The sequence below is a fragment of the Chrysemys picta genome, chromosome 19 (assembly GCF_011386835.1).
Source record: "Chrysemys picta bellii isolate R12L10 chromosome 19, ASM1138683v2, whole genome shotgun sequence".
Classification (NCBI taxonomy): Eukaryota; Metazoa; Chordata; order Testudines; family Emydidae; genus Chrysemys; species Chrysemys picta.
The window spans coordinates 246,952-274,411 of NC_088809.1; the positions used below are offsets into that span (position 1 = coordinate 246,952).

The 27,460-nt window shown below is 47.0% G+C and overlaps 1 protein-coding gene and 1 long non-coding RNA gene across 12 annotated transcripts in view; one reads left to right on the top strand and one right to left on the bottom strand.

Moving 5' to 3' along the window:
- MYO1C (myosin IC) overlaps window positions 1-27,460 on the bottom strand; it is a 123,389-nt gene that overhangs the window by 30,835 nt on the left and 65,094 nt on the right. For all 11 annotated transcript variants that reach the window (XM_065573399.1, XM_042858071.2, XM_065573402.1 and 8 more), the window contains 11 exons: window positions 22,712-22,910; window positions 21,833-21,913; window positions 18,363-18,542; window positions 17,899-17,997; window positions 17,564-17,677; window positions 11,588-11,659; window positions 11,176-11,295; window positions 10,812-10,894; window positions 9,932-10,037; window positions 8,218-8,298; window positions 3,025-3,116 (listed from right to left, as the gene is read on the bottom strand). In XM_065573399.1, coding sequence (XP_065429471.1) covers window positions 3,025-3,116; window positions 8,218-8,298; window positions 9,932-10,037; window positions 10,812-10,894; window positions 11,176-11,295; window positions 11,588-11,659; window positions 17,564-17,677; window positions 17,899-17,997; window positions 18,363-18,542; window positions 21,833-21,913; window positions 22,712-22,910 — 1,227 coding nt within the window. The remainder of the gene's footprint in view (window positions 1-3,024; window positions 3,117-8,217; window positions 8,299-9,931; window positions 10,038-10,811; window positions 10,895-11,175; window positions 11,296-11,587; window positions 11,660-17,563; window positions 17,678-17,898; window positions 17,998-18,362; window positions 18,543-21,832; window positions 21,914-22,711; window positions 22,911-27,460) is intronic.
- On the top strand, window positions 1,679-4,611 carry LOC135976628 (uncharacterized). Its single transcript, XR_010593958.1, has 2 exons — window positions 1,679-3,361; window positions 3,650-4,611. It is a non-coding gene; the product is annotated as an uncharacterized LOC135976628 (long non-coding RNA).

Here is a 27,460-nt window from a genome sequence, read left to right on the forward strand (position 1 = left end):
TGCGGCTTGTGCCCCTCTGCCTCCTCCGCAGGGCAGGCAGCCCCAGGGGGTTGAGGCCGTGCCACCCCTTCCCCAGCTTCCCCCTCCAGCAGCCCCCGCACAGTCCTGCCGGGCCTGTTCAGCGCTCGGCCCCACCGGGTCCTGCCCTGCCTCAAGCAACCCGCCCCTACCGTGTGGCGGCTCGGCCCGGGGGGGACTGGGGGAGCCGCAGAAAAGTCCCTTCCCGGAGCTGGTGCAGGAGACGAGCCTGGCTCTCAGCCCAGGCTCCGGCATCAGGCTGCAGCCGGGAGCAGAGCCACCCCCCGCCGGCTCGGCTCGGCCCAGCCCCGCTCTTAAAGGGACAGGGACCCCACCGTGGCTCAGCCCGGCCTGGGGCACGGGGGTGGGGGGGGTGGGGGGGGGGGGAGGAGTCTGTCTGCAGACAGGAGATTGATGCAAACATGCTAGTGCCACTGAGGGATGCCATGGGCTAGGTCAGGTGCTGGGCTTCACATACCAGCCACTTCAAATCCTTTGGGAGCTGAGAGCCAGCACTAGGGAGGGGGTCCTGGGCTGGCAGAGCAGGGGCCGTGTAGCGCAGGCCAGAGGCGATCGGGCTGGTGGAGCACAGGGTGCTGCAGAGCAGGTGTGTGGTGCGTTGGGGGGGCTGGCAGAGCAGGGCGTGCTGCATGGCAGGGCTGGGGATCAGGCTGGTGTGGCAGGGTGCTGCAGGCCAGCCACGAGGGGCATGGCATTGCTGTGGGCGAAGCTTGCCTAGCTTCTCAGTTCAACTCCAAATCCACCCCAACGTTTGTGTGGTTGAAGAAGGAGCAGGAGGGTGCAATCGGGTCATGACTGCCCTCTTCTGGCAGGTGCTGTAGGGGCAGCTAACTCAGCCCCACGTGGAGCGAGTACGCTGTGGCTCTTTAGAGCAGTGATTCTCAGCCCGCCGGCCGCTTGCAGCCCAATCAGCACCCGGCTGCAGCCCATGTGCCATCCTCAGGGCCATACAGGGAGCGCGTATCTTGTGTGGCTGCAGCCCATAGAACCCCTAGAAAGCCGCGTGTGCTGCCCACAATGGGAAATCGGTTGAGAACCAGTGCTTTGGAGCAATGCTTTGGGCAGGCGGCTCCTCGAGAGCGGAGCGAGAGAAGGGAAGCTGCTCACCAGGGCTTTGGGGACCCTCCCTCACTTATCACAGGGGTGGTGGGCACACCCCCTCCCCAGCCCAGCCAGGGCTTTGCTGGGGTGCAGCTCACAGTCAGCCCCTTGGTGCAGAATCCCCGAGTGACCCGGAGCTTGTGCAGCTCCATGGACGCTGGTGGGGAGCTCTGGTTACAGGCCTCTGCCATGCATAGGGTTACCATACGTCCGGTTTTTCCCGGACATGGCCAGCTTTTCGGCAATCAAACCCCCGTCCAAGGGGAATTGCCAAAAAGCCGAACATGTCCGGGAAAATGCCGGCTGGGCGCTTCCCCTCCCGGGCTCCAGCTGCGCTGGGGAAGCGCCGGCTGGGGGCGCAGGGTCTGGGGGCTGCCCGGCAAATCCTGAAGCCGGTAGCACTGGGGCAGCCCTTTCCCCCTGGCTGGGAGTGGGAGGGAGGAGGGGGCGGAGTTAGGGCAGGGAAGGGGTGGAGTTGGGGCAGGGCTAGGGGTGGGGAAATGGGCGGGGCCAGGGCCCGTGGAGGGTCCTCTTTTTTTATTTATGAGATATGGTAACCCTACTTAAGGAACTACCTGAATCAGTCTCAGAACAGTTAATGATTATCATTGAGAACTCATGAAGGATGGGTGAGGTCCCAGAGAAGTTCAGAAGTGCCTATCTTCAAAATGGAGAACAAAGAGGAACAGGGAATTATAGCCCAGTCAGCCTAACTTCAATACCTGGAAAGATACTGGAACACATTATTAAACCAATTTATAAGCACTTAGAGGATAATAGGGTGATGAGTAATAGCCAACGTGGATTTCTCAAGGAGAAATCATGCTAATCAATCTAATTTTCTTCTTTGACAGGATTTCTGGCCTAATGCATAGAGGAGAAGCTGTAGTTGTGACATATTTTGATTTTAGCAAGGCTTCTGACAGCTGCACATGACATTCTCATAAGCAAACTAGGGAAATAGGTTTAGATGAAATTACTATAAGGTGGTTGCACAACTGGTTGAAAGACTGTTTTCAAAGAGTAGTTATCAATAGCTCTTTGTCAAACTCAGAGGATGTATCTAGTAAGGTCCCACTGGTACTGGTACTGGTACAAGAAGAGAAGAGAATGTGCCAGTAAATTTATGCCTGCATTTGTCATTTTCACTCCATGCATCTGAAGAAGTGGATTTTTTACTCACGAAAGCTTATGCCCAAAAAAATCTGTTAGTCTTTAAGGTGTCACCGGACTCCTCGTTATTTGAAGAATGTCTCATTCACTTCCTCTTCTTGATTTGGTGGTCCACCTTAACATCACTACTGTTCTTTTCTCTTTTTAGCCTCATTTTTGTTAGTTATACCCACTTATTCTGTTGTCTTAACTGAGGTTATGTCTACACTACCATGGTAAATTGACCTACACTACGCAACTCCAGCTACATGAATAACGTAGCTGGAGTCGACATACCTTAGGTCAAGTTACCACAGGGTCTACACCGCAGGGGGTCAACGGCAGAAACTCTCCTGTTGACTTACCTTACTCTTCTTGTCGGGGGTAGAGTACAGGGGTCGACTGGAGAGCGATCTGCTGTTGATTTGGTGGGTCTTCACTAGACCCGCTAAATCGACCGCCGGTGGATCAATCTCAGAGAGAGTCAATCCCAGCTGTAGTGTAGACCTAGCCTTAGAATCTAAGCTCTTTGGGACAGCAAGTATCTTTTGCTTTTATGCACTTCCCAGCACAATGGGGCCCCACTATGACTGGGACCTCTGGGTCCTACTGTAATACAAATACAGTAATAGGTACAGCAGAGACTGGGTGTATTTAAAACTCATTAGCTTTATTCTGTATTTTGTCCCTCCTCATAAAGACAAAACTAGCAACAGCTACTTGAACACTCACGTGAGAAAATGAGGATGATTCTTCACCGTTTCCTCCAGCTTCTCCAAAAATGTCATGTCTGTGGCATCCCCAGGTCTCAGACACTCCTCATCCTGTAAAGCGGGGAATCAACAAACACAGCAATACAACAAAATGCACATGTTCAACATTTCCTTCTACACATGTCAGTATGCAAGCCAGATCCACCCTCATCTCACTAAAATGGTGCCCTCAATTTGGTTTCTCTAGCAGGTTTTTGTCTTGTACTAGAGAGGCTGCCTAATTCACTCCCATAATAAAGAACTGCTGTGTTGAAAAGGAGAATTTTTTTCTTCTTGGAGACTAGTTAGACTTTTAGGTCTGGTCTATACTACCCGCCTGAATCGGCGGGTAGAAATCGACCTCTCGGGGATCGATTTATCGCGTCCCGTTGGGACGCGACAATCGATCCCCGAATCGGCGCTCTAACTCCACCAGCGGAGGTGGTAGTAAGCGCCGCCGACAAAAAGCGGCAGAAGTCGATTTTGCCGCCGTCCTCACAACGGGGTAAGTCGGCTGCAATATGTCGAATTCAGCTACGCTATTCACGTAGCTGAATTTGCGTATCTTAAATCGACTCCCCGCTGTAGTGTAGATGTACCCTCAGATTCTTTCCAGCCAGCAGATGAAGACAAGTACATTTTGACTTTTGGTGAGAGGTCGTCTCCCTGTATACAAAGAACTTGCCTGCTCCCACAGTTCAGTTGAGTTTTCAAGAGCAGCACAATTAAAATATGACCATAAAATGAAATCAGATCAAGCCCTGTAACTCTAATCTATGTACAGAATTGATTCTAAAAAAGAAAGGAATTTAGACTGGGTTAGGAGGTTTCAAAGAAAGAAACTGATCAGGTTTGCCCTTCAATTTTCTGTGCTAGTTAAGCAAGAATATATGACATTATTTAGAGCTAGTATTACAGCAGTGCCCATAACTGTAACAAGTGCCCCATTTTGGTGAGTGTTGTAAAAATACACAAAAAGACATGCTTCCTGCTTCATTTGCTGACAACCTAAGAATACAAGTGACCTCCAAAGGGAGAAGAGGAAAACAATTAAATATATACAGTTTCTATACACATTTACATTTTGGGGGGTTTTATACATAGATAACGCAAGATCTACTTATCCTCAACTGCCACCTAACTTACCGATCACTGGTTGGCTGGTTACTTTGCATTCAGAACAGCAATACAGGAGGGGGTTTAGCATCCAACAACAGCCTGCAAGATGCTCTTACTGAGCCCTGCTTAACTGGCATGAATACATTATTTGTAGTGTTTAGAGAATATATCTGCAGCAAAGCCCTGATAGCTGCTTCACAAGTTTGCAGTACAAGATGATGCCACTGAACTAGTAGAGCACACTAAGGCAGCTCAGAAGTTCTCTAGGATTGAAAATACTGGGTACAAGGATGCTACCTGAAGCAAGCTTGTTGTCTTGTTTGTTTCCTTTTTGGGGATGGAAAATACAGACCCAGTGAACACACATTTGCCCTGGGGTCTTCTAAAAAAAATGAAGGGTCTTGTCCATTTTAGAATTGAGAAGTTCACCACCCTCAAAGGAAAGGTCTCCAATTGTTATTTGTTCCTCCCTGGGTATTCCCTAGGACTGGAGCCAGGGAGACCACCTCATTGTCACCAATATAGCCATAGTACCCACTGTGGTGTCAGACACATCCAGTGAAGCCTATAGGGAAGTGTGGGCTATCAAATGCCCCTCAGTCATGATGGCTCTCAGCTCCTCTCAATGGTCCTGTGGTAGCTTGTCCAGAAACCAAGACAGCTTATCCCAGCTCCAATGGAGAGGAGAGCATGATAATTAGCCACACACACATCTGGTGCTTGACTAATGAGTAAACCTTGCATGAGATAAGGTCTAGTTTCTTTGCGTCCGGCTCTAGGAGGTATTTGTTATTTTTGACCTTTCCTTGACAGCAGCTACTACAGGCAAATGTGGTACTGGGAGGGAATAAAAGTATTCAAATCCCTTGGAAAGGATATGGTACCTTCTTTCTGCTCACTTGGATGTGACCAGTATCAAGGCTGGTATATGCCATAGGTCATCCGAGGGCTCCAATGGTCTTTCATTAATTGGCACGGGGAGCCTGTTGGGGCAAGGAAGGGTGCAGAAATCCAGGAGCTCGTGGGACTTCTGCTGCATTACTTCTAGTGGTATATCCACTATATCTGCCATGTGTTTAATGAGCTCTTGGAATAATTTAAGACCATCCACTGAGGAAGACATAGAGGGGCTTACTGCCTCATCGGGGGAGGATGAAATCACAGCAGGAACAAGTTGTTCTTCCCCTTGTGGTTGTTGTTCCTCATCGTTTTCCTCCTCCTCCTTTCTTTCCAGGATCTGAGGGTTCACTAGTTTGCCTGGCTGAGATGGTCCATATTGTGTCTTTGAAGAGGGGGGTCTAACCCTGCAAGGAGCAGATAATGCAGGCTTACACGAATACGGCTGTACACCCCAGTGTGTCCAGTAAGGACAGTGTTGATAGGGATAGAAGTACTGAGGTAGGAGACACGCAGGAGGATACCAAGATAAATGTTTCCTATGAGTCCAGGTCTTCTCCTACTTTCCTTTGTAGAATCCTCCCTTGAGTGCCTTCCTGGTTCCCAGTATGGTACCCCAGGGGGAAGGCGAGTGGGTGGGAGATGTGTCTAGATGGGGATGAGGAGAAAGAGTACACTTCCTTCAAGCGAGGGACCATTCTATCCAGAGTGCCCTGCATATAAAGGGAGAAGTTGATACTGGAGATACCTCCCTGACTTGCTGTACCAACAGTGCAGTAGTTGGTGGCTTAGATATCACCATCCTCAGCCTCTCTAGGAGACACAGCTGTAGTGTGTCAGGCCCAAAGTCACTGGTACTCTGTATGCTTTGGGTACCAAGACAGCAAGTATTGCTGGGTACTGAAGAACACAGTTCTGAGGTGACCAGTTCCCAAAGCTCTGGGTACTGAGAGAAAAAACAGTCTGCAGATATGGTGGGTGCAACTGGGGCTCTCTTAGTAATCTGTACTGGGGCACTTCAAGGGACCTTTTCAGACTTTTGGCCCTTAGGAGGTTGAGCCTGAGATGAGTCAGAAGTCTGATGATGCTTGTGTCTTGACTTGCCAGGCATCTGAGAAGGAGACCTTGGCTCATCCCTTCTCCCATTGTTCCTGCCCGTCAGAAGACTGATGCCAGAATGAAGATGGATGACTGGGGTCTCTCAATAGGTGTGACCCAAGAGCTCAGGATGGAATCTCAGCTCACCAGGCTACTGATGGAGAAGAACTGATCAGAGGACCATAGACTGTTTTTTAGCTATGTCTCAGTGTCTGAGAAGGCGTTTTGAACTCTTGAGGAGGAACAACTTCAGGCGGGCTTCTTTAGCATTCTGATTGTGCTTAGAGAAAGACCAACATATGGAATATTGCTTGGGGATATGTCCCTCTCCTAGCAGAGCAGACTGGGAATACCAGTTGTTATGTGGCACTGAAACTTAATGATGATTTAGCTTCTGCCATATTGCTAGGACCTTTTTTGGGGGGGGAGGAAGATGGGAGGGGAATGGTATATGTCTACCTACACTGAAACTTATCTAAGAAAAATTATATATAAAATATTAGCCAACAAGCAATAACTATATGAAGTAACTAACAACTAAAGTTGCTAACTAACACCAGCACAGTGCATAGGGAAGTGGACACTGCAGAGGTTCTGTCTCATTGCCACAAGTGGTTAAAAGGAACTGAGGAATAGTTGGGCCTGCTCTTCCTTTTATGCCTTTGGACTGGGGGGACAGTCCAGGACATCTAGGGTGCAGATACTGCCCGAGTGGATACTACTGACCAAATGCCACCAGCAAAAGGTTGATTTTCTTTTTTGGTGGTTTGGGTTCTGTAGTTTCTGCATCAGAGTATTGCTCTTTTAAGACTTCTGAAAGCATGCTCCACACCTCATCCCTCTCAGATTTTGGGCGGCTCTTCAGATTCTTACACCTTGGGTCGAGTGTTGTAGTTATTTTTAGAAATCTCACATCACTACAATTTTCCCCCAAGGAGTTCAGTCCCAAATTTAATTAATGCATAATTTTTTTAACGAGTATCATCAGCATGAAAACACGTCCTCTGGAATGGTGGCCGAAGCATGAAGGGACATACGAATGTTTAGCATATCTGGCATGTAAATAACCTGCAACACTGACTACAAAAGTGCCATGCAAATGCCTGTTCTTGCTTTCAGGTGACATTGTAAATAAGAAGCAGGCAGCAGTATCTCCTGTAAATGTAAACAAACTTGTTTGTCTTAGCGACTGGCTGAACAAGAAGTAGGACCGAGTGGACTTGTAGGCTCTACAGTTTTACATTGTACTCAAAAACAAAACAGTATATAAAAAAAATCTACATTTGTAAGTTACACTTTCATGATAAAGAGATTGCACTACTGTACTTGTATGAGGTGAATTGAAAAATACCATTTATTTTATCATTTTTATAGTGCAAATATTTGTAATAAAAAATATAAAGTGAGCAGTGTACACTTTGTATTCTGTGTTGCAATAGAAATCAATATATTTGAAAATGTAGAAAAACATCCAAAAGAGAGTTCTCTTGACTATAGGCGCTCTGCTCAGAATCCCCCTTCCCCCCAACAAACAGACTCTCTGCAGGACACTTAGACAACCAGTTTAAAGGTGTGGGGGGGATGGGGGAGCAGAGCTTTGGTTCATTCAGACATTTGTTTTCTATTGATGTTTTTTTCTTGGCAGGTTCTTGCTTCTTCTATACTCTCAGATGTGGTTAATGAGAAATTTGTGCATATGCATTGTATGGCATTATAGATATACAGGTCTCAGTATTACCCAAATCAAAATGTAAGTTAAAACAGTTTTGCTTAAAAAGAAGCTTCTATCTTATTAGAAAGATGGCTAGAAATGCCAGCAAATGCAAAAACATGCATGGAAGACTGTTAGCCTCTGGGTCTACCACACATAGTTCATACTTAACACTGGGCTCTATATCCTTCTCTACCTCCCTCCGCAATCCTCACACTCCCCACTCCCACCAACAACCTGTACACCAGCCTCCACTTCCTTTTCACCTACGACTAGTCATTTCCCATTATGTTCCTAAATAGCTTCAATTAAAAATATATATAAATAAATACAGGTTTGTCAACTCACCAAAATAGAAATTATGCCTTTGAATTTCTCTTCCACCAGATCACAAATGATTTTGTTATTGAAATACTGGACAGGTTCCCACTGCCATTCACAAAAAGACACACACAATTAAAGACTGATTAAAGATCTTGATTCTGCACTGGAAGGAAATAGTCTGAGTGATCAGTGTATATCAGAGGATAGAAAATATTTAAAACAGTCTTCCTGAGGCCCACATGTCAAGTATGAAAGATATATTTCTTTCATAAATATACATTTATTTTTCTGATATCTGGGTTTTTTTTTTGTTTTGTTTTGCCAGAGAGAGAGTGAACATCTTTGTCCTAGCACAGTCAAAAGGAAAGGGGAAACCTATGCAACCAAGCTCTCTATTCTGAAATATGGCTGGAGTGGACAGAGTCCCTCTCTAGAAGAAGTCTAACTCAAATACACTCTGCAGTTGCAACTAGACATATAAAAGCTTATATCATGGAACTAAACTAATACAGAGCTGGGGTTCTTGCTCCTGCTGTGCATACACCACACAAAAAGACTGACTATTCCTGAAACCAAACCCCCTAAAATGAAATATTTCTCTTTGTTCCAGGTCATCACTGAGTCACGTCATCACAGTTTCTCATCTTTCATTCAGATTTGTGAAAGGTAGTCTCCCTAACTCAAAGAGCAGCCGATCTCTGTGGTTGCTGCTCTGAAAAAGGTCTCCAAATTCTGAATGCAGGATTCAAGAGAAAGAACGTCTTCAGAAACTGGGAACCAGGCCATTCACAAAATATATTTAGTTGGTGGTAGCAACAAAAAGGTGAGGGAGGAGCACAGAAATTTCTAAAGGGTTGTCTTACAGCATCCTTATTCTCCTATCTGGGTTCTTCTATAGCACCCATCAGTGAAGCATCTGAGTGCCTTTTAGCCAGCACCAGGTACCCGCACAGAATCTCCAGACAGTAAGTAAGCAGAGAATCCACCACAGACACTTCTGCTATTTCTTAATTATATGACTGCATGGATCCCAACAGTAGCACATAAAGGATCAAACTCAACTCAATCACCATTCTGCCCTTCCTACCAGTCTTGCTTGGAAGTATGAAGGGCAGGAGTTTGGGTTTTTCTGAAGCAAGGCTCCAGCAAGAAGAAAACAGAATAATTTTCCAAAAATAAATTGGTAGGATCTACATTTTCTGGCAGCAAAATGCCAAAGGGCCACAATGTCATGTGACATTCTTGACAGGACAAGAATTTATGGACTAATTCTGATGTTTGATAGCCTCAAAGTTACAAATATCATAGCTGTGAGCAAAACTGCAGGACTTTCAGTGCCAAACACACAGCTTCTAACCCAGCAAGCTAGAAGACAACTTTCCTCAGCTGAGAGCAGTATTAAAATTTTTATGCATTGTATAGACAAACGACTACAGAACAAGATAATCACTAATGCTGGAACAGGTCTAGTTCTAATCTGAATGGGTTTTGTTTGAATAAATGCTATCACCTGTGAGCAGGTGATTGCATGTGCAAAAACAGAGCCCAGTTTGAAGCCCCTTTTGTATGAACCAGTTCTGGTGGATCACACACAGACAAATAAGGTAAAAATAAATATTTACTTCCAAATTCTTGGTTTACATACTGTAAGTTATTATCAGCTCCCTTTAATTAGCTGGCCTCTCCCAATAGGAGATGCTACAGAGGAAACAATACAAAATGAGGTCTTGGCTCTTACCGCTATGCCTTCTGACTCATACTCCTCTTGTTCTGATTTTAGTGTGAGTTCTATGAAGAGCTGCTGCAGTTTTTCATTACAATAATTAATACAAAACTGCTCAAAGCTGTAAACAATCAGAAAGAATTAGTCACTCCCACACTGTATTTCAATAAAACAAAGTCTGCACCATTTTGGTCAGGCACCATGCATTATCTGGGTACAAATCAAGAGAGATACAAGCAAGAGATCTAGAGACTCATATGAGCTCTACAGAGATGAACCAATGAATAGTCAGATTTGCCCCAGAAGAGAGAAAGAGCCATCAGAGGTAAGCAAGGAGGAACATGCGTACAGCAGATATAAATAAGGGCCTATCTACACTAAAAATCCAACAATGGATATCTGCCATAGTTAGGTTACAGGCTCCAATGTAATTCCATATTGTGATCTCTCATTCACACTACAACAAAAATGTGTTAGAAGGAGGACACCCATACCCATACCCATGCCACACAACTGCATGTAGGTCTGATTACAGCTGTCGTGTAGATAGGCTCCAAGATGGGCAAAAATCAGTTTCGCATCCTTGAAACATTAAGATGATAAATAGTACTGAATGCTGAGTCTAGCAGGGTCCCAACTAGGCACACATGTCCCTATCTAGAGATGTTAAGACTAGGCCTCTCGCTCAGAAGGTGTTTGCCTACTACTATCAGGTAGTTTGTTGATTTCCTGAAGTTGAGACCTAATCTCATGTTACAGAAACCTCTCCTATTAAAAAAGTGCCAGGCATGGGGAAGCCTATTATTCTAATGTTGTGGGAAGGAAACAAAATAACAGGATTAAATCACAGGAAACAAGGTTATTCAAAGCTCAAAGACATTGAGGTGAAACAAACCTATTGTGCTGGAAAACCTCAAATCCATAAATGTCAAGCAGCCCTAAAACTGTCGCACTCCTCCAGCCTGGGCATTCTGCCTCCTGTAACAAAGACACAGAATACTCTGTCACATTTGGTGTAGCTTTTATCATTAGGTTCAAAAGCAGTCGTGAACCTCCACTGCTATCTTCCCATATAATTCTACTGTCTAGTCCTCACTCCTCTCAGTGAGAGAGGAATGCGGTCAGAAAATCATTGTTCAGTATTGAGCTGAACCCCTTCCCTGCTTCCTAGTTCAATGGTTTGAACTCACTCTTCCCACCCACTTAGTAGCACAGGGGTATAATATGATCACGGGAGTGCAAGTGAGAGATAAATTTACCTTGTAGGCAAGAGACTTGTTAATCTTATTCACTAGCCAGGAGAAGGTGCGCCCATATACTGCCTTGGCTAGAGCATCCCGTGCATAGGCTGCTTGCTCCAGATTCAGAGGACTGACCAACTGTATGTGGAAGGAGAAGAGACAAATTAAAAAAATCAGTCCACTGAGCGATGCAATCTTCGGAACACAATACTAATAACTAGTTGTGCACACATCACAATCTCCCAGAGGTACTGATTACTAGTTAGTCACAAGTAGGTTACATGAGACCAAGAAATACAGAGACAGTTTCCTCTCAGACCTGTGAGAAATCTGTAACCAGAAGGTGAACTGTTTAACCTGATAACAAAGCAGACCATATTAGTTGGCTTCAGTTCTGGATGTCTCCCAGTTTGCCAGCTCATGTTCTCACCTCTTCCCCTTTTGCTATGATCGTCTTGTGGATCAGTGCTTCCCGGAGCACAGAGCCCTCAACCCCCAGGAGCTGCAAACCACCAAAAGGAAAACTCAATTAGAGAAAGTATTAATTTCACATCTGTTTTAGAGACATTAGAAACTTTAGGCCCCATAGCTAATCAAGTCCTGCTCTGCACTGATTAAAACATCCTGTCCACTGCTGAGATTCACAGTGATTCACTCCTCATTCTAGTAGGCACATGCACTCAACAGTAAGATAGGGTGACTGGACATTACTGGTTTACCAGGACCATTCCAGCAGAGTGCACAGAACAAAATCTGTTACCCATGCTTCGTAATTGTTCTTTGAGATGTGTTGCTCATGTCCATTCCATTCTAGGTGTGTGCGCACCCACGTCCACAGTCAGAGACTTTTGCCTTAGCAGTATCCATAGGGTCAGCTGTGACACCCACTAGAGTGCCATACTCATACATCGGTATATCAGGCGCCATCAGCCCTACGCCCTCTCAGTTCCTTGAACAATCTTGCCCTGCAATTGGGACCGAAAACCTTGGCAGGCCAGGCAAACCACCCTGAGCTCCTTGGCTTTTATGTGAAGGGAGAAGTCAACCCTTGACCAACGGCCTTGAGTACTGAGATTCCCCCGGTGGGCTCCCCATCCGAGATCCAAAGCATCGGTCACCAGAATCAGAAACACGGACGGGCCCGCAAAGGGAACTCCCTGCAAGACCAACACAGGGTCCAGCCACCATGCCAGAGATGCCCAAATGTGGTTCAGCACTTTGACTACCAAGTTTAGGTTGTGTCTGTTGGGGATGTACTCCGATGCCAACCACGCCTGCAACAGCCAGAGATGGAGTTGGGCACATCGAACCACGTAGGTGCAGGCCGCCATATGACTTAACAGCCATAGACAGGTAAGGACGGTAGTAAGGGATGATCCCTTACACAGGATATTACCACCAACATGGCTTGGAAGCGGGACTCCGGGAGGAATGCCCTTGCCCTTGTGGAGTGCAGAACTGCCTTGATGAACTCTATCCATTACACTAGTACGAGGGTTGACTTTTGCGTCTTGACTAACAGGCCCAGGTCATGGTATGTGGCTAGCACCAGATCGAGGCTGCTCTGCACTTGATCCTGCGATCTGCCCATGATGAGCCAGTCAGTCATCGAGATATGGGTATACCTGAACCCCCCAGCGTCTCAGGTAAGTGGCTACTAGGGCCATACACTTTGTAAAGACCCATGGGGTCGAGGAGAGGCCAAAGGGGAGCACCAAAAATTGGAAATGGCACTGGTCCACCATAAAACTTAGGAACCATCTGTGTCCCAGGAAGATCGAGACATGGAAATAAGCATCTTTCAAATCGAGAGTGACATACCGGTCGCCCGGATCTAGGGAGGGTATAATGGAGGCCACAGACACCATGTGAAACTTCAACTTTTCGAGGAATTTGTTGAGCTGTAGCAGGTCCAGAATGGGACATAGGCCCCCTTTTGCCTTCGGTATCAGGAAATAATGGGAGTAGAACCCCTTTCCCCTTCATTTCCTGAGGGACCTCCTCCACTGCTCCCAGTTGCAGTAGGTTGTTTACCTCCTGAACAAGGAGTTGCTCGTGAGAAGGATCTCTGAAGAGGGATAGGTAAGGGGTGGGTGGGAGGGAGGGGAGGCTGGAGGGTGTAGCCTGATAACACTATGTCCAACACCCAACGGTCTGAGGTGACCCTTGACCAAGCCAAACGGAAGGGGCAGAGGCAGTTTAGGAAAAGGGAAGGGCAAATCCAATGAGTTGACTGGTGCGTTGCTACCAAGCACACCCTCAAAACAAGCGCTTTTGACCTCCGCGGTGTTTCACTGGGCCAAGTTGCACAGGAGAGCGGGAGGAGGAAGGTCAGCGGCAGGTAAACCCTGTATCTTTCCTTCTTGCAGGCCCCTGCCAAGACAGCCACTGCCTTGGCAGCAGAGAAGGCTGGAACGGCGGCCTGGAGGCCTGAGGCGTATGCATCCCCAGTGAGTGGAGGGTAGCCTGAGTGTCTTTCAGGCCATGCAACCTCATGTCCATCTGGTCAGAGAATAGTCCGACACCATCAAAAGGTGGTCCTGAATTGAGGCCTGCATCTCCTGGAACAGGCTGGCAGTCTGGAGCAAGGAGCTGCGCCTCATGACCACCACCGAGGCCACCACCCGAGCAGCTGAGTTGGTCACATCCCAGGCCATCTAGAGGGAGCACCGGGCTGCCACAGTGTCTTCCCTCCACCAGAGGCCCGAACTCTTAGGCTGCCTCCTGGGACATGGAGTCCTTGAATTTTGAGGAGGGAGTTCCACAGGTTAAAATTGTAACACCCCAAGAGGGCCTGGTGGTTTGCCACCTGAGACTAGAGGCTGGCTGTGGAATAAATTTTGTGACCAAACAAGTCCAGTTTCTTTGCCTCTTTATTCTTGAGGGTAGAACTGGCCAGCCCCTGCTTATCCTTTTCATAGGCTGCCGAAAATGACCAATGACCCCAGGGGCAGGTGAGTGTACAGATATCCAAACCCCTTTGTGGGACAAAATATTTTTTCTCTGCCCTCTTGGAACTGGGTGGAAAGGAGGATGGGGTTTGCCAGAGGGTCTTGGCAATGTTCAGGACCCCCTCGTATACCGGAAATGCCACACGAGCAGGGGTGGACGTGGAAAGCATGTTAAACAATGTGTCCTCTTGCTCCACCATTTCCTCCACCTTGAGGCCCAAGTTTTCAGCCACCCTGCGGAGCAGCACCTGATGCTCCCTGAAGTCATCAGGTGGACTAGCCCAGGAGAGTCCCGCCACTGCCTTGTGTGGGGAGGAAGAGGACTACCAAGGGAGGTCCCGGGATGTCATCACCCACCGGGGAGAGAGGTCTTGGGGTAGGCACTGGTTCTTCGCCCGCAGCGCCCCCCGGTGCATCCTGCACCGATCCCAGTGTTGTTGGTGCCACTGGTGCCGATCTGGGCTTGTCCAATGCAGCGATCAAGGAGCTTCTAGCGGCTTGCTCCAGCTGGCCAGGGAGCATCACCCACCGTGGACACCCTTGTTCCACCTGCATTGGCATAATTGGTACCCCACAGGCATTCCAGTAAGGCCATTGCGTCAGCCACTGGCCTTGCCGCCAGGTTGGCATTGCAGCAGCTGATGCACCCTCCAGAGCCCAATTGCACTGCTATCTAGGCGAGGGGCTGAACTGCTTCTCTGAGCCAGAGAAGTCCTCAGTCTCTGGTGACCAGGTCGTTGAAGCCTGGGTATGGGGTCTAATTGTCTCTGCGGGGGACCGGTGCCAGGAGTAGGGAGAGCGGCGCCATGCTGTGGAGCGTCCCCAGGGTCTTGGTGACTATGACTGATGGCGTGATGACAACTGGTGCAGACTGTGGGATGATAGTCTGTCCCTGGGTGAACTCCAGTGTGAAGGTGGAGACCAGAAGTGCAGTTCAGACAACTCTTATTGGCGAGCCCAAGACCTGGGTCGACGCGGAGACCAAGGATGTGGCGAAATAGGGCTCTCCCTTGGTTCCGGAGACTGGTGGTGCTCGCTTGACTTGTCCAAGGCCTTTCCAGCGGGCTTGCCCTCGTGGGGAGCCTTAGTCAGATCCAATGCCAAATGCGGGGCCAGTTGCAGCAGGAGTGCTCTATGCTCTTCTGGTGCCAGGAGCTGAGCGGGTGTTGACTGCACTGTCAGTCTGGGTCTCCTCCCCCTCCCCAGAGTTGGAAGTGGGTCCCTTTGGAGGGAGAAATTCTCCGGGGCTGAGCCCTCTTGCAGGTCCAGATTTGGCAGGTGGCCCAAGCCGGGTCCTTTGCCCAACAGCCCCTGATTAGGTTTGCTCAGTGCCATCGTCTTAACCTTCTTCTTCGACACCGGCGATGGGGGCAGGTACTGGGAGGAGCCTGGTGCCGGAGGTGCACTACACTCCGAAGCCAAAGTACTGGGTGCTGCGTTGGGCTGTGCCGGCTCACAATCTGGACGAAGGGCGGTCTCCATCAGAAGTGTCCTTAATAGAATGTTGCGCTCTTTGTGTCTTGGGACAAAAGTTCTTACAGATGCGACACCTTTCTTTTATGTGGGATTCCCCCAGGCACTTTAAACAGCTACTGTGTGGGTTGCTAACAGGCGTAGGCCTGTTGCAGTCAGAACAGGGCTTAAAACCTGGAGATGAGGGCATGCCCCACCTGGGTCAAAGTCCCGTGCCCCCTCCATCCCCCCACAACTGACTAACACTTATCAGGCACTTACTAACTAACTAACTAACATATAGAACTATTTACAGTTGGAATAGGAGGTTGAGAGAGAGAAGAAAAACTGCTGACCGCTTGCGAAGCAAGTGAAAGTGCTCCGACCGACCACTACAGGCGGTAAGAAGGAACTGAGAGGGAGTAGGGCCGGCAGTGCCTGATATACCGATGCATGGGCGCAGCATTCCAGAGGGCACCACGGCCGACCCTACGGATACCGCTAAGGCAAAAGTCTCCGACAATTGTGCACGTGGGCACGCACACCTACAATGGAATCGACGTGAACAAGCACTCAAAGAAGAACTAATGTCACCATCCTTTTCTCTCAGTCCAGATAGTCAAAACACTCACACAGACTTCATTATCTCACTATAACCACCTCCTCTCTAGCTGTGAGATCATCTTCCTCACCTATTGCTATAGCCACATCACTCCCACACTCTGAATCTTTTCACTGGTTTCCCATCTTCACCATCAATACCTTCCACAACTTGCTCCTCCCTTCTTCTCCTCCTCCTCTCATCTGTTACTGCATCACCCCTTAGTCTTTCTGCCTCCTCTGCTCTAGCAATGATATCAGCCTTATCTGCCTGTTTGTCAGCTTTTCACACAAACACCTCTGTGCCCTCTTCCTGGCCAACCCTTACACATGGATCATCCTCTCTGACCTGATCAGTAAGGCCACTATCCTCTCCTCCAAATCCCTCCTCAAGACCCTCTCTGGTGAGATGCCTACAAGAAATACTCTAATCAATGTGGACCAAGAAGCAAGTGGGGAAAGTTGACAACTTATAAATGTTTTAATGCAAATACATATCAATATTGTTTGTCATTGACTGTATCCCTTTTTTCCCCACTCTCCACATGTCAGTTATCTTAAATTGTAAGCTCTTTGGGGAAGGAGGGTATTTGTATTGCACCCAGCACAGACACAACAATCCTAATCAGATCATCAGGACACTACACCAGCAGGGGCAGGCATGGGGAAGGGCAGAGTAAGAAAAAGCTGAGGGGGTGTTATAATACAGGGAGAAAGACTTATCACAGCAGCTAGGAGGTTGGGAGCAGGGTTAAGTAGCTCAAACACCCACCCACACTGCAAACAAGTGTCTCTGGGGCTGAAAGGGGGAAGAGAAAGAGAGAATGCTTCTCTCTCTCCCGGCAGCCAAAAGAGGGTTTCTGGAGAGAAGGTAGGCTCCAAATTTAATGAGAAGCCTATTATAGCCTAAGGTTGACATGAAAAATGAAGCCCCTGAGTGGGATCTAGAAACAGGATACTGTCAGGAACCCCAGAACTTGGGAGTGTATATTAGGTTCTCAACTGAACAATGCTCCAAGACAGTAGAATATCTGTTTATGGCTATCAGGATTCTGGTAAAACTCCAAGGTCCTGCATATGGATGCATAGATAGGCATGGGGTGGGCAGCAGAAAAACAGTGGATAAGCTAGAAAAGAAAAGCAAGATATTTCTATAATGGCAGAGAGGCAAAGGCTTGGAGAAAGCGCATGCAAGGTATTTTTCCACAGAGGCTAATAGGAATTGGGTAAAATTTTAAACCTCTGACCTTAATTATTTCCTACAGAAAAGTGACTTTCAATTGATTGCATCCCTTTAATAGTGTCAAGATCTAATAACTACTAAATCTTACCCTGGAGTAATACAACAGCAACAGAACCAAGTACATTAGTATATGGGAATGTCTCCAAGGGATTATACTCACCCTGGCCAGATATTTAATCTGGTTCTCTGTGGTCACCTGAGCATTGCCCTGTTCATCGGCAGCAAACTGCACATTCCCCAGGTGCAACACACTAGCTACAATGCTCAGCAAATCCTAGTACAAGAGAAACAAGAAGATGGGAATCGATATGGATTAAAGCTTAGTTGGGTGGGGAGAGGGCAGTTTCTTTATATGTCCATCAGTAGGAGACATTTTTACATTTAGCTTTCTGAAGGGCACTCATTCAAAGGCTGCCTCCTGGCAGAAAGAACTAACTGAAGCAGGACAGGCCTCTAAGGGGAGAAGACTCAGATGTACTTCAAGGCATTTCTTACCTCTACCTCATTGTCGTTGAAGTTAATGACTGACAGGGCCCTTCGCACAACCTTCCAGTCGTTTTTATCACTGATGGAACTGACCCTCGCACACTGACCCTAAAAACACAGATTTTGAGATATAACAATCCTTACAGCCTGACGCATTGTACATACAGCCCACATAGTTCTATCATCTGTTAATTGTTACAGAAGGGGCCATCTCACCAGTATCTTTATAACTCTGTCAAGTGAGGGAAAGATACTGAGAAGTAAAACTAAGAATCACATCTATCCTATAATACAGGATAGTTAGTTTAATAATGATGATCATTACTTTCACCCAGAAAGTTTCTCTCTCTCCTTATAGATCAACATTCTGATCTCTCCTTCAACACCAACGAAGTCTATCAGGTAAGGAGAGTTTTTCCCTTTACTGAACATGCAAACCAAGAAATTAGCAATCTGCAGGACCCTGTTCACACCTTCACTAGATAATGGTACTGTTGGGGGTTCTTCTCAAGGCCCAGACGCCGCAGTAGGTCATCTTCCCCTCCCTCTAACAGCTGGTAGAAGATGTGAAAGTTCCTCTCTCCATGATTCTGATGGACAACCCGAGATTTCTCCAGTAGGTAGTTCAGGATGTGACCCCCCACAGGTGCCCCCTAAACCAAAGAAGATAAGCTGAAACATCCTGCTTCTTTGATGGCAGAATATCAAAGACAAAGAGTTTGGAATAATGGGTCACAAAAATTAGAAATAATCTGTGTCATGTAATAGCATAAACTATCTCAAACTAACAAATACTGAGTGTGAGTTTGAGCTCTTAGACTTCCACAGAGTAGATCAAACACAAAGTATTAGAGAATAAAACTCAAAATATAAAACCATTACACAGATCAATATTACAGCTCACCTTGAATGTTGTGTTCACTTCTGGTCACCCCATCACAAAAAACTTATACATGTCTCTTGACATGGATTCCATCCTTGCCTCTAATAATTTTGTTGCTTTTCTCTGGACCTTTTCCATTTCTTCTATATTAGAGACAAGGATGGAGTCCATGTGTGACGTTGTGTAGTCTACATGGTTTTATAAAAATATGATAATAAGTGAATATAATGTAACTGGGATATGCTTCATGCAAAAGGTCTCTTGTAAGATATCATTACAAAGCTTATAATCTACTGAGTGTGATCACCCTATTGTATAAATGTACCACTCCTGTATCTAAAACTAGAACTATAAAATATAACTCTGAGGGCCTATTGTAATTATGCAAAGTGTGGGCCATTAATGGTGGTTTGGAATCTTGATGACTCCAATTAACCAGGACCATTGTTTGCAGATGGCTGTGTTTTACCTGTGAGTCTTCCTGTATATGTGTGTGCTGGAAGTGGGTAATGAAGTCTTGCAGTGACATGTGATCATGTCACCTGAACTGGAATCCATCTTTAACCTGGTGCTTTTCCAGTGAGGGGGGGTGGAAACCCAGAGGGACAAAGGATTCCCGCCTTATGCAAAAGATATATAAAGGGGTGGAACAGAACAAAGGGGAGAGAGGAGCCATCATGAAGAATCCCCTAGCTACCACCTGAGCTGGAACAAGAGCTGTACCAGGGGAAAAAATTGTGCCCAGGCCTGGAAGGTGTCCAGTCTGAGGAAAAAAAACTTACCGAAGCATCTCTGAGGGTGAGATTATCTGTATTCAGTTTGATTAGACATAGATTTGCACATTTTATTTTATTTTGCTTGGTGACTTACTTTGTTCTGTCTGTTACTACTTGGAACCACTTAAATCCTACTTTCTGAATTTCACTTTTTACTTATTAATTAACTCAGAGTACGTATTAATGCCTGGGGGAGCAAACAACTGTGCTTATCTCTCTATCAGTGTTATAGAGGGCGAACAATTTATGAGTTTACCCTTCATAAGCTTTATACAGGGTAAAACGGATTTATTTGGGTTTAGACCCCATTGGGAGTTGGGCATCTGAGTGCTAAAGACAAGCACACGTCTGTGAGCTGTTTTCAGGTAAACCTGCAGCTTTGGGGCAAGTAATTCAGACCCTGGGTCTGTGTTGGAGCAGACGGGAGTGTCTGGCTCAGCAAGACAGGATGCTAGAGTCCTGAGCTGGCAGGGAAAACAGGGACAGAAGTCTTGGCACATCAGATGGCAGCTCCCAAGGGGGTTTCTGTGATCTAACCCGTCACACCATGGTCCAGAGATATTTAAAAGCTTAGGATGATTTCTGTCTATCTAGGTTTTACACTATGTTAATTCTCATGGCATTGTGGTATTTAGTTTAGAAAGGAAACAAACAAACTACACAAGATAAAGCTATATACATTAATTCTACAAAGAAAACTAAGGTTGCCTCTACAATCTTAATTCTGTCCCTTTGTGCATATTCACAGTCTTTAATTTCAGGATCACATGCTTCCCCTCTCCCCCGCAGGACCCCAGCATCCTCCATATTTTTTTTATATATCTGTATATATAAAAATTGAGGTGCTTTAGTTAATGCGTGTTCTAACATGGGCTAAAATGGAGCAGAGATTCTTATTTTTCTCTAAAAGTAGGTGGCCAACTGATGTAAGATTTTTCACTGGATTAATTTTTATGCCATTTGAACTTTCTATGTAGTTTTGATTTGGTTTCTCTTAATATATATTTGTAGTAGGAAAACTTTGAATCTGGGCCCTGGCTGAAATCTTGCCTGGGCTATCCTGCTTTTCACTATTGACATATTTCCTACAAAACACTGATTAGCTATTCATAGCTTGGTAGAGAGGTGGCCCTGAAGAGAAAGGATGTAATGGGAAGATTTTCTAAAATGTTTAGTTTAGGGTCATTTTTAGCTCTTATTTGCATTATAACTGAAAGTTTGTGAGCTGTGCCCACAAGTATGATAAGTTGTTGATGGGACACACATAAAACCGATAGATAGCACACCAAACATTCCACATAACGAGCTACACTTTTCTGTCAGAGTTTACCCTACAACAGAGAATGGTTCATGCACAGCAGCTGGTGGATAAAATATTCTCCTGCCACACTTCTATCTTGGTCTCTCTAATATCCCAGGATCACCACAACTACAATAACACTGCAAACACACTTCTACCTCCACAGGTTTTCCTCTCTCTCCTCTCCGCCAATAATACCCACCCCCAATTAAACTTTAAAAAACTCCGTGGCATTAATACATACACAGAAATTTGCTGGACGCTATGAGGGTTGCTGCACATACCACATACTTGAAACAAACCCATAAAGGCAAGGGAAGGAGAAGTTCAACCCCCTAACAGTAAATACCCTCTACTACTCCACTCATAAACACTTACCTTACCACTGCCACTACAACCATACACTGCAACCTTAACTCTTCCCCCCTAGGGATACAAGCCTTTCATCACCTCCTTTAATAACCATTGTGCACACAACGCTTTATTAAACTACCCTCTCCTCAGCACAACCAACTACTGCACTACACATCCACAATCACTAGGATTGGGAAAAATTAGCTGGTAAAAGTATTTGTGAACCAGGATGAAAACAGGGCAGTGTAATGGTCGTGGTGCATTGTCTGTGGTGCACAGTAGTTGTGGTAGTGGTAAGGTGAGTGCTTGTAGGTGGAAGAACAGAGTCTCTGTACCTTTTGGTTTGACTTTTCACTTTCTTAACTTTTGTGTTTGTGTCAGCCATGCTGTGCCTGTAGCAATTCTAGCTGCTTCACAATGAAATGTGTGTATCTATATATAGAGAGAGATACACAATTATAAATCTGAACTCTAGAAAATTCTTTGTACCCAAACTTTTCTGAAACAGTAGACTCCATTCACAAGAGGCTAGGATTGTTACTACACCTGAACTGTTGCGGCAGATCTCAATATCTATGTGCTTGGGCATCCGAGCAAGGCTACAATGAGGAATATAAAACAGATTTTCACCTTGTAATCAAACTGCACATCCATGTATTTCCCAAATCGGCTGGAGTTATCATTCCGAAGGGTTTTTGCATTTCCAAATGCCTAAATTAAAAAGATACCAGATAAAAAAGTAAACAAGCTTCAAAAACAAGGAAACCACAAAATAGGGCATTTTAAAATATTTTTCACAAACCTGCCAGTGGCTTATTTACTGGCTTACAGACACAGGTTTGTCTACCCCTGAGTGACATATGTTTTGCCAGCATAAGTGGTAGTGTGCACAGCGCTATGTCGGCGGGAGAGCTTCTCCCGCCAACATAGCTATTGCTGCTCTTTGGGGATGGTTTAATTATGTTGACAGGAGCGCTCTCTCCCATCGGCATAAAGCGGCTACATGAGAGATCTTACAGTGGTACAGCTACCACACTGTAAGCTCTCTAGGGTAGATATAGCCTAACAAGAAAGTAAGCAGCTACCTGAGTTCTGATTGTTTGAGCTGTACGCATACTGCAAATGTAAGGTTATTACCTTGCATGGGCCTGTTAAACCACTCCTCTCCTCCTTGTTAGGAAAATGTGCCACCCGAAGAGGTCTTGTTAAAGCTTCTTCCCTCATCACCAGTATGACGTCATAGGAACTCATTAGCCTGCACATAATAGTCACAGACCTCCCAGCCTTGCCTAAGCCTGCCAAACGTCTCCCTCCCACAGGCCCACACACAGAACATTGTTTTGAAAGGATGGTGGAAACAGTAAAGGGAACTGTAAGGATTGTACAGAACTGGACACTAGAGGTCACTATAACACCAGAAAAATACAGCACCAAATGCATATCTGCGGTAAATCAGGGGACTGAGTTGCCTACACAATGCCAAGTTTCATATCCTGGACTTCAAATTACCTCTAAGACCGGATTGGACTGTAGGAGACGATCTTTCACTGTTTCAACTTGGTCACTGGCTGGACATGTCACTGCATAGTACTGCAGGATTTTCTTGGTGGCTTCAGTTTTTCCAGCTCCGCTCTCCCCAGATATCAGGATGCACTGATCCTTCCTCTCAATGCGAAGGGAACGGTATGAGTTGTCAGCAATAGCATAACTAAGGAACAATGATAACTGGAAATTAAGTCTGCTTTCACAAACATGAAAGGCAGAGATTCCTCATTTAGGTTTTTAGAGTATCCATACTGTCACAATCACAACCAGAAGAAATGCCAACTCCAGCCCAATATTCTAACAGTGCAAAATCCTAGAAAAGATGGTTCTTTGAGAATAGTGTTTATATGGATTGAGAAACTCTGATCCAAAGCTTCTATAATTACTGCTCACACCAGTTTTCCGGAGTACCTTAATACACCAAGTCTTGTTTAAATCAAGCTGGATTATAGAATTTCAAACACATTCCTTGCAAAGAAAGGAGCATTAGCGAGCAACAATTTCTTCTTTTGCTACTTAAGATTTTGCTTTGTAAAAATGTAATTTATTATAGTTTATCAAATTCCTCTCCCTTCTCTATCCAAATTCCACTTCTGGGGCATTTCCCAAATCAAAACAGTTGAATAAATGTAAACTGTATTTTAGTTTTAGAGTTTGCCTCTGGACTGCATATTCTTATGTATGGGATTTATAATCCCCTTAAGTACAAGGGAAAGGCCAACAGTACTGCATACCTTATATTTTGTGATGCATCTCATTTATTTAGGGATGACTGCTGTCCACATTATTATTCACAGTCTCTGTGAATCCATGGACACACTATAACAGCTAAAACAACTACAGTTTCAAGTCTCCTTTTTTAAGTCTTTTGTTCCCCCCACTTGCATGGTGACTCATCCTTACTTTGGATGGGGAAATTCTAGCCAGGATGTCTCTGTGTTTTCCCATTAACTCTGATAGCCCATAATTTGTCTTTTCCTGGGTAGTACAATGGTAGGTGCTTGGAAGTAGTCTTGTCTGGTTGGGGAGGCAGTCCCTCCCTGCTTGGCTGACCACTGCGATGTAGAGGTAAAGCTTTACAAACCCAGTTCTCTATATACATTAGGGTTACCATACGTCCGGATTTCCCCGGACATGTCCGGCTTTTTGGTACTCGAATCCCCGTCCGGGGGGGGAATTGCCAAAAAGCTGAACATGTCCGGGGAAATAGGGAGGCAGCATAAGCCAGGGTCCGCCCGGCCCCAGCACGACCCGCAGAGTCCGCAGAGCAGCCCAGCCGCCCAGCTAGATTGTAGCGAGCTCAGGTGGGGGAAGGGAGGGCGCAGCCACAGAAGGCGGCGAAGGGGCTGCTGCTGCCCCCAGAGGCCGGGCGGACCGCGCGCCCCAGCCGAGCCCGCAGGGCCACGGGGAGGCCAGGCCCAGCCAACATCTCGGGCTTCCCTCGTGGGCGGGGACTCCCCGGCCACTGGGGGACCCTTCCTGCAGCACGGGGCGGGGAGTGCGGTGTGTGTTGGGGCTGCAGGGACCTGTGCTGCCCTGGTCGCAGCTGAGTGTCTGAAGCCCCCGCCAGGCAGAGGCTGCCGGGTGAGCGGGGGAGCAGGGCAGGTGGGGGGTGCAGAGGCTGCAGGGCGAGGAGAGCAGGGCAGGCAGGGGCATAGAGACTGCAGGGGTAGGGGGGCACAGAGGCTGTAGGGGCGGGGGGTGCAGGGGCTGCAGGGCGAGTGGGGAACAAGGGGCACAGAGGCTGCAGGGGTGCAGGGGCTGCAGGGCAAGTGGGGAACAGGGGGCACAGAGGCTGCAGGGGCTGCAGGGCAAGTGGGGAACAGGGGGCACAGAGGCTGCAGGGGCTGCAGGGCAAGTGGGGAACAGGGGGCACAGAGGCTGCAGGGCAAGTGGGGAACAGGGGGCACAGAGGCTGCAGGGCGAGTGGGGAACAGGGGGCACAGAGGCTGCAGGGCGAGTGGGGAACAGGGGGCACAGAGGCTGCAGGGGGAGTGGGGAACAGGGGGCACAGAGGCTGCAGGGCGAGTGGGGAACAGGGGGCACAGAGGCTGCAGGGCGAGTGGGGAACAGGGGGCACAGAGGCTGCAGGGCGAGTGGGGAACAGGGGGCACAGAGGCTGCAGGGCGAGTGGGGAACAGGGGGCACAGGGGCTGCAGGGCGAGTGGGGAACAGGGGGCACAGGGGCTGCAGGGCGAGTGGGGAACAGGGGGCACAGGGGCTGCAGGGCGAGTGGGGAACAGGGGGCACAGGGGCTGCAGGGCGAGTGGGGAACAGGGGGCACAGGGGCTGCAGGGCGAGTGGGGAACAGGGGGCACAGGGGCTGCAGGGCGAGTGGGGAACAGGGGGCACAGAGGCTGCAGGGACTGCAGGGGCTGCAGAGCGAGGAGGAGCAGGGCAGGCAGGGGCAGGGGGGTGCAGGGGCAGGGCAGGCGGGGGGTGCAGAGGCTGCAGGGCGAGGAGGAGCAGGGCAGGCGGGCAGGGGGGCGCAGGGGCAGGGCAGACGGGGGACACAGAGGCTGCAGGGGCGGGGGAGGTGCAGGGGCTGCAGGGCAAGTGGGGAGCAGGGAAGCACTTAGCAACCCCCAACCAAGATCAGAGCGGGAGGGAGGAGGGGGAATGCAGGGTGCTCAGAGGAGGGGGCAGAGTTGGGGCAGGGACTTTGGGGACGGGGTTGGAATGGGGGCGGGGAAGGGGTTGGAATGGGGGCGGGGCCGGGGCCCCATGGAGTGTCCTCTTTTTTAAATGTTTGAATATGGTAACCCTAATATACATAAATAAATAAACACAGTTTGTATACACCTATCTCATAATGATGAAGTTCAGAACATTACAAGCTTTCATAGAAGACCTTACCCAACTTTTTTATACACAATAACATTGTACACAACCAGCTGATTAAATTGTTTACTCTTGGGAGATCAGACCCCCCCATTCTCTCTTTGGGGTGCCTGGACCCTGATTGTCACAGAGACATGCAGCATTTCAAGTCCACTGGAATAAACCTTTTTTCTTTTCAATGACTAGGTACTACAGACTCCACAGAATCTGACTCTCAAGTGTTCCCAGTAGCTTTAAAGTATTTTGATATTTGGATAGCAAGGTAGAATTGTTTTCATTTTATAGAGCCCATTTTAAAAAAAGCCTCGGAAAAATGGTCTGAATTGCTGCTAACAGTAGTCGATGAAACAGCACAGTCCAATGCTTAAAATGAGTCTGTTTCCCACAACATTTAAAAATATTCAAATTATTTTCTGTGCAACAATAATACCCCTAAGGGAGTTAGTCTGGAAATACCGTCTCCTATATCAGAATAGTGTTGGCAGTCCCTGCACTTTGTACATCTCAAGTAAATCCTGTTACAATTTCTCATCAACTGGTTGCAATGAGGGTGAGAACTTTTTTTATTCTTGGCCTGTTTGAAAGAGTAATACTTTGCAGGGCACATCTTCTCTTGTACAATGTATAACTGAATAGAAGCAGAACTGGGTAATGCTCCAATATTTAAAGGATTTGTTTAGTGCTCACAGAATCCTCAGTGTTGTACACTGCAAACAAATAAACAGCCCCTGTTCCAAAAATGTTACATTCCAATTAACATATGTATAGACAGGATTCTGGATTTTCCCAAGCAACCATGTTTCTAGCACCACCTCATCATGCTTGTAACATACTCCCATCTCACTTGCACTGTTGAGTCACCTGCCAACAACAGGAAACAGCCCAAATAGTTCTCCCTGTCCCTTCAAAGGTCTTTGGAAGAGGTATCTCAGGATTCGGCCCTGGCTCAGCGAGCACTTTGGTCAGCTAGGCTCACTCAGCTGTGTCCTCTCTCTCTCTTTTGGTCTGACAGAAAAATTCAGTTACGTTCAAAAATAAAAGATTTTTGAAGCTTGAAAGTTATTTTAAATAGGAAATTGTGAATGTTCAACAGGCCATGTAAATAAATACATTCCTTGTTCCAACGGGCTCATGGTATCTTAGCAACAAGGGAAATACCAGATTAATATTGGTCAAGCAGTGACAGAGGAGGTAGGAAAAAACCCATCACACACACACACTTACTTTCCCCCAGTTTAGTCATAAGCTGAATAAACTGCTTAGCAGCAAGGGAAACTTAGAACCAGATCATCTAGACACTGAATAACCTTGGAATAATGGTATCTAAATGGTATCTATTTTTCAGGTATCTAAAAGGGTGTCATAAGGAGGAGGAGGGAGAAAACTTGTTCACCTTAGCCTCTAAGGATAGAACAAGAAGCAATGGGCTTAAACTGCAGCAAGGGAGGTCTAGGTTGGACATTAGGAAAAAGTTCCTTACTGTCAGGATGGTTAAACACTGGAATAAATTGCCTAGGGAAGTTGTGGAATCTCCATCTCTGGAGATATTTAAGAGTAGGTTAGATAAACGTCTATCAGAGATAGTCTAGACAGTATTTGGTCCTGCCATGCGGGCAGGGGACCGGACTCGATGACCTCTCGAGGACCCTTCCAGTCCTAGAATCTATGAATCTAAGGCCTGGTCCACACTAACCCCCCACTTCGAACTAAGATACGCAACTTCAGCTACGTGAATAACGTAGCTGAAGTCGAAGTACCTTAGTTCGAACTTACCGCGGGTCCAGACGCTGCAGGCAGGCTCGCCCGTCAACTCCGCGTACTCCTCTCGCGGAGCAGGAGTACCGGCGTCGATGGCGAGCACTTCCGGGATCG